The 7,359-nt window shown below is 46.2% G+C and overlaps 1 protein-coding gene across 1 annotated transcript in view; it reads left to right on the top strand.

Moving 5' to 3' along the window:
- Window positions 1-6,002: 6,002 nt before the first annotated feature.
- Znf140 (zinc finger protein 140) overlaps window positions 6,003-7,359 on the top strand; it is a 19,323-nt gene continuing 17,966 nt past the window's right edge. Inside the window, 1 exon segment of the mRNA XM_012515720.1 lies at window positions 6,003-6,227. Within this exon segment, the coding sequence (XP_012371174.1) occupies window positions 6,003-6,227 (225 nt within the window).

The raw sequence follows: 7,359 nt of genomic DNA, 5'->3' as shown, positions 1-7,359 counted from the left end.
ACATGCTTATTCTACTGTTTGCCCTGGAAATCTAGCAGATTGCTCTGATTTTAGTCTTTCAATTTTCTTAGCTTCTGCAAACCTTTTCCTTTCTATACATTTGATATCTTGAGCTCTCATTAGCTTTATAAGGAGTTACTTCATCCTTATTGTCCTTCATCACATCAAGGAGCTTAACCTAAGTGGATTTTTTTCAAGAGCCTTCCTTCAACGAGCTTTGAGGATGAGCCTTCTTTCAACGAGTTTTGAGGATCTCTTGTTTTTTATAATAGTCATCTGCACAAAGTTTGTGATTTTCTTTTTCTCCAACAGGCATGTTTGCACATCTCCAACAGATGTTTTTGAAAGCCAAGTGGGCTTTGCTGTCAGTGTTCTTGCTGCTGAGACTTGGGTGCTTTACAAAAATTCACCACCATATCTGCCTGTTGAGTGCTACAGAAGCTCAGTGCAGAACACTGGCTGCTCAATACCTCGTTGTGTGTTCCTCCAGGAGAAAGTATGCTTTTAAGTCTACATCCCAAATTGTCTTCTGAACAAATGATAAACATAACATCTTGAGCTCAAAATAAAAAAGGAAGAACTGCTCATGTAATAAGACACAAACAGACAAATAACAATTACACAGAACACACAAACATCTTCACAAAATCAGAGTGCAGTCGTATTTCTGACCAAATTGAACTATTACAATGAACTTTTATAATTTTTGAAAGTTACAAGTAATCAGATTTTGTTGTTTATCCATTAGCAGAGATGTCTAATCAGAAAAATTTTGGAGGAATGGAATCTTTTATCTATAATTAAAATGCAAATTTTGCATTTTATGTTGTCTTAAGGATATTGACAACTTTTAGCTCAGTTATCTCTATATACTGTATCACTTGCTTACATCTTAGACTTCCAATTTTGTCAGTTCCTTCAGTAGGCCCCAGTTTGAATCTACCATCGTTGTTCACTTCTCAGATGTGGCTTCATGATACAGCCTGACAGCACACTCTGGTACCTAAATAGGTCACTTATCATCCCCTGGAAAAACAAAAGCATACCTTCAACCCCAGCGCACCTATTTTTACTTTACCTGATTCATTTATCTTTCTGTTGATGTACTTCCATCTTTTGTAAGACTAAACATTTAATAGTATGTATTTACAAGTGTATTTGGAGGGGTTGATTTCCCCTTTGGTTTTTGTAATTGAATTTCATTCATTTTTTTTCTTTTTATGTATTTCCTACATAGTCTCATGATGCAGCTCAGACTTGTAGTGATCCTCCTGTTTGCAGCCTTCTCAGCAGTGGGATTACAGGCATGCACCATCACACCCGGACTAGGTCGCCAGCTCAGCGTGCCCTGGGGGTGGGGCTGGTACTTTGGGAGCTGGGATTGAACTCTGGCTCCTGCGCTTGTCAAAGCAGTTGAATTTCAATCATATGGTGAGAAACCTGAATCATGTATCTTGGAAGAAGCCGTCACATAGCCTCCCTTAACCTTATATGACCCATCTGCAAAAATAAAAAAATTAACTTATCTGAAGAATAATGACAATCTATAACACCAGAGAAATTAGCCCAAACCTGTATGGAACCAATCAATACTACCAAATAAAGTCTGAAAATCATTTTGGTTTGCTTTGAACAGTTTGGGGCACAATATACTTTGATAAGTTGGTGTCCAAAAAAATCTGGGTGTGGTGCTACATGCTTGTAATTCTAGCACTTTGGGAAGTTAAGGTAGGATCACAAATGTCAGCCTAGCCCGTCTCACAAAAAAAGGCTTGGTGATGTACCTCAGGTTGACACTCGTGGGTTCAATGCAAAATGCCACCCCCCTTAAAAAATCAAGAATGGATGATTTCCAGGTGTAATGGCACACATCTTTATTTCCAATACTTGGGATGCTGAGGTAGGATTGTCATGAGTTCAAGGCCAGCCTGAGCTATCTAGTGGATTCAAGGCCAGCTTGAAACACATAGTGAGACCCTGTCTCAAAAAAAAAGGCATGAGTCAGAGAGCAAGGGCTAAAATGAATCATGGCATCCAGATAGGATAAACAAGAGGTGGCTAGCAGATCAGAGATACACCATAGGTATCTCAGAGCATGGGTGCCAAATCCAATAAGGGTTTGACAATTTACCACAAACAAAAGTTTATGACTCACAATTTTTTTCTTTGCTACCAGGAATTAAACTCAGGACTTTTTACTTGCCAGGCATGTAGTTTTGCCCCTGAGGTATATAACTGGTCCTGATTCACAATTTTGCAGACTGATCTACATTCTTAAAGCAGCTTTGACAGACTTTTTTTTAAAAAAAGAATTTATACTTTTTTTGTGTGTGGATCAAACTCACAACTCAGAATCAAACTCAGGATCTTGTGCTTGCCAGGTAGGCATTTATGCCACTGAGCTACTTCCCCAGCAGGAATTTATATACATTTTTGATATCAAATTATATTTCATTAATTTTGGAATCTCCCATCTCTGTAGTTATGTTGTTTTTTCATAAATAATGTTTGTGATATTCATTTCTATTACATCTTGGCAGATGTAAAAGTTTGCCTACATTTTTTGTACTGGACATCTCAAGAACTTACACATGCGAGGTTAAGAATTCAACCACTGAGCTACATCCCCAGCCCTTATTTGAGTTTTGAGACATGGTCTCACCATGCAATTCAGGCTAGTCTTCAACTCACTGTTCAGCCCATGCTTGACTCACTCACAGCAATCCTATTGCCCTACCCTCCTGGATGCTGGGATTACAGGGAGGCATTACCATGTCTGGCCTCCAGTGTTTTTCTTAAAATTCTCAAAGTCTTCTCACTATGTTGCTGTATTGCCCAGACTGGGCTTGAGTTTGGAATTTCCCTGCCTCACCCTCCCAGAGATTGTTGGGATTATGGACATATGCCACCATACCTAGATTCCTATTTTATTATTATTTTTTTTTGTGTGTGTGTGGAACCAGGGTTTGAACTCAGGCCCTTGCGCCTGCCAGGGAAGTGCTTATTCCACTGAGCCATCTCCCCAGCCCCTAATCTGATGATTTTTTTTTTTTTTTTTTTTTTGTGGAACCAGGGATTGAATTCAGGCCCTTGTGCTTGCCAGGGAAGTGCTTATTCCACTAAGCCATCTCCTCAGCTCCGTCCTATTTTAAAACGTGTAAAATATTTGGCTTACAATTTTGTTGCTTCTTGGGACAGTGTCTCATTATGTAGTTCAGGTTGGCCTTAAACTATGTTCATGTAGCCCAAACTGGCCTCAAACTCATGGCAATAAATGTATTAAAATGAGGGGGCGGGGAGATGGCTCAGTGGAATAAGCGCTTCCCTGGCAAGCACAAGGGTCTGAGTTCAATCCCCGGTTCCGGGAAAAAAAAAAAACAAAAAACAATAAATGTATTAAAATGAATTAATAAATTTATGATGTGACAGAATAGGCAGGTTTTTTCAGGCCAAATTAACCAGGTCAAAGGTCCTGTGATTGAAGGTTTAATCAGAGCAGGAAAACAATGTAAGAAGAGTGAAAGTAAGGTTATGTAGCCTTTTACTCAATTTTGAAGAATCTTTGGTTTAAAAGCAAGTAAGAGCCCTTAAATTATGTCGAACAGAGTACTAGGATTTGAATTTCTTCCATAAATAGGCTGATTGTGTGTAATGAAAACAATTGGGGCTGGCCAGATAGCCCAGCAGATTAAAGCACCTGTTTAGATAGACAACAGGGGCCAGGGGTTTGATCCCTGGCCTGCCTACCCGCCCTGCCTCTGAGGCATGCTGAATCAGTGATTGAGACTGGGCGTACAGGCACACACCTGTAATCCCAGCACTTGGGAAGCTGAAAAACAGAAGGATCACTACATGCCTGGTCTGTGTAGTAAGACCCTATACTAAATACATAAAATATATACACAAACACTGGAAAATCCATGCAGTGAAGTTATGGCAAAATGCTACACTAGAAATGAGTGATAGCTTGGGCAATACTAGTAGTTTTGATTAAACAGTCATATATTATTCACCAAGTCTCCAAAATAATTTTTCTCTAATTTTATGTTTATCAATTTAATGAAACGAAGTGATTAACCAGGAGATCTGGCTAAGTCCTCTGGTGTAAGTGGAAAATGAAGTCATGAGCATGGGTGACAGAGTGATTGAGGAGGCTTTAAAAAATGAATTTGTAGAAACACTCCACCCAAGCAGGGTACCTAGGTCTTCCTTACATCTACCATACCCAATATCCTGGTCCTTCAGATTGAATCTTCCTTTAAATTGCTTCTTGAATCAGCATCCATAACCCTATTACCTTTGTACCAGTTTAGATGTCTCCACTTTATATGCACCTATCATCTCTCAACCTTCTAAGCTCAAACTTTCCGCCCTTAATTCATCCTTAATACAAGGCTGTAGGGGCAAATCATTGCCTTTCTCCTCAAAATTCTCTCGTCTTCCCCTTCATAAGTTCTAGCCCTAGAATGAAATGCTGAAATATTGTGGCGGTCATCTAACATGGCTGAAGCCCTGAAACAACAGCTCATCTTCCCAGAGACCACCTCCCCCTTCTCCCCAACCCCAGTCCTGGACACAGTTTCCTTGTACTTTTCTCCAAAGACCCCAATCAGCTTTTTAGGTGTCACTAAACTTGGCCCTCAAACTCCACCCACGGCTAAAGTCCTTAAAGTCTCAGCCTCCCGTTGTCTCAGATCAGAGGGTCCCCCAGCTCCCGGGCATTCTCTCCTTGTCTTTAGAGTTCAAAAAAAAAAAAAAAAAAAAAGGCTTCTTTTATCTTTCCTAGCTCTTTACTGCCACAAGGAAAAAGCTAACAGCCCTTACCATTGACCATCACCCAAATTCCTTCAAGTCCTGTGCAGTCTCTTACGTCTTTTTCCTGGGCCAGCGAATTCATCCCCTCTTGCACTTTGTGCAGCGCAGCGTTTACCCGGCCTCCACTCCGGACTCGCAACCCGCACCCCGCCTCCCGCACCCCGCACCTCGGCCAGGCCCGGCGTCGCGCGATCCCGGGCGAGCCCTCCCTGCGCACTCCGCTCGGGGTCTGACACTGGCGCATCTCCCCGGCCCGCGCAGACGGCCCCAGCCGCTCCCCGGCTGCGGGGCTGCTCCTCCCCAGGCCTCGGCGAGTCGCGCGAAGCCTGGGCACTGCGGCTCTTCCTGGGGCTGAGGCCGGCGGGGAAGGGTGGTGCCGCCGCGGGCCGCGTGCTCTGCCCCTGTGTGCCCCGGCGGGAGCCGCTCGGACGCTGGGACCGGGTGCGCACGCTGCTGCCAGCCCCGGGAGGAGGAGCCCCGCAGCCGCGGAGGGCGCTGCAGCGCGGGCGGCACACCTGACCCACGGAGGTGCACGGTCTCTGGGAGGAAGCCGTTGTCGGGAGGAGGCTGCCGCGGCTCCCGCCGAAGGGCGGAAACCCTCCGTCCGAGGCGCTCCAGGAAAGCGCCCGGCGGAGTCCGGCCGTCTGTTTCCGGTCCCGTGGCCGAGACCGCGGGGCACGCTGCAGACGCCCGGCCGCCTGCCGCCACGGTGGCGGCCGGGAAGCGTGGTCCGTTGTTGGTGGCGTGTCGCACCTCCGAGGCTTGGAAAGGCGCAGCGACTGCACGTCTGGCGCCGTGCTCGGGGCGCAGTCGAGGTGCCGGCGGGACTGCCCGCCTTTCCGCGACCGGAACCGAGGGGCCGCGGGGCGCTTCCCTCCGAGAGCGCGGAGGGGACGCACCGCAGCCCGCGCGGAGGCCGGCGGGGCCGGGACTGGCGACTCCTGGCGGGGTGGCGCACGGGCGCCAGCGCCAGGCCTGCGCGCTCCGGCGCCTTTGGCTGCCATTGCCCAGCCAGTGGGCGTCCCTGCCACCTTCTGGGCGCCACGCTGGTCAGCACTTGGCACCCCCAGACCGAAGGCTTCTCCTTAGCTGGTGCCCGTCTGGCGCCATGGCACCGTCGCCCTCCCAGGGCCGCCCGGACTGGCTGTGCGCCCGTCGGGGAGCGGCCGTCGTTCGCACGCGCGGTTATGCGTGGTGTGGAGGCGCTAAGCATCTGCGTCAGCGCGCTGATCCCGGAAGGCGGTGGGTGCAAGCCTCGCCGGGACCTCCCAGCGGTGAACGCGGGGAGCCGCGGAGCCGGGGCGCCAGGCCGCGGCCTCTCCCCGGACGCTGATGGGCGGCGCGTGCAGTCGTGGGAATGCCGCCGTGAGCAAAACTCCCGAACTCACCGATCCCCTTTTGTGGACCTGACTGTAAGTGTCTTTACTTAAAACGTGGTGCTTTTATTTTGGTTGGGGCTGAGTGCTGATGGCTGACCTTCACAAAGGTAGGCCTAGCAACATGGACCATTACAAATCATCTCTCATTTTTCAGTCACTTCCCTCTCGTCTCCAAATCAAGAGGCTTCAGCGGTTTTTTGTGGAATCCAGTTTCCACCTTTGCTGCAGATCTTTTTAGTCTAGGAAACAGCTTCTTTATTAGTGAACATATCATGTTTTAAACTTTTAAACTGTAAAATATAGCTTTGCCATACATCAGGGGTTGCTACTAGTTTGTGATTTTTAACAATTTCCGTTCATGCCTTATGGCTGTATGGTTCACCCAAGTGGTGTACAACCAGGCTTCAAAGTGGGGTGTTACTGTTTTATTAACTGTGGACAAGAGCTTTAGGTTCCATCCTGGGAAGCATTACATCTTCGTTGGAGATCTGTGTACTTCATTGCTTACCTTTCTTGTTCTGTGACATTGATACAATTTCTGCTGAATTTCACAGTAGCTAAATGCCTTTGGGATTACCTTGACAGATTTGATTGTGCATGTCGTGTTTGAAGGGTGCTGCTGGGATGTGCTGTAGCCAGCTATTAACATGAAGAAATTCATATTAAAATAGGCTGATATTAAGGAAAACATTATTTATTTAATGCAGTACTTGTGGAATAGAAGATTTTAAGACTTTTGCAACTAGTGTGAGAAATCCGTGTTGTTCACATATATAATCCTAAATTTTTTTTTTTTTTTTTTTTTGTACTGGGGATTGAACTCAGAATCTCGTGCTTGCCAGGCAATTGCTTATGTAAAGCCCAAAGAATTTTTAAAGTGCAAACTCCAGCCACAAGAGACCTCCCACTAGTCCTTGACCAAGAGGCTTAAGTAACCCTTATCTTGGAACCCAGGTGGAGTCATAAAGCCTCAGGCCTGGCTTAGGTAAACATTTAATCTCCAACCTGGGGGCATCCTTGTGAAATAGGACACCTTACATAGATAAACCCACCAGTTCTGGGAATGCAGCTGAAACTACAAAGTTAACTATTTAGTTGCCCTGTAGCCTGCTCCTCTTAGTTTCCTCGAAAGGTCATATATTCTCAAACCCATCAATTATTTTAT

Source organism: Octodon degus, unplaced genomic scaffold, assembly GCF_000260255.1.
Source record: "Octodon degus isolate 3935 unplaced genomic scaffold, OctDeg1.0 scaffold00076, whole genome shotgun sequence".
NCBI classification, from domain to species: Eukaryota; Metazoa; Chordata; class Mammalia; order Rodentia; family Octodontidae; genus Octodon; species Octodon degus.
This window is presented reverse-complemented; position numbering and strand designations above follow the sequence as displayed.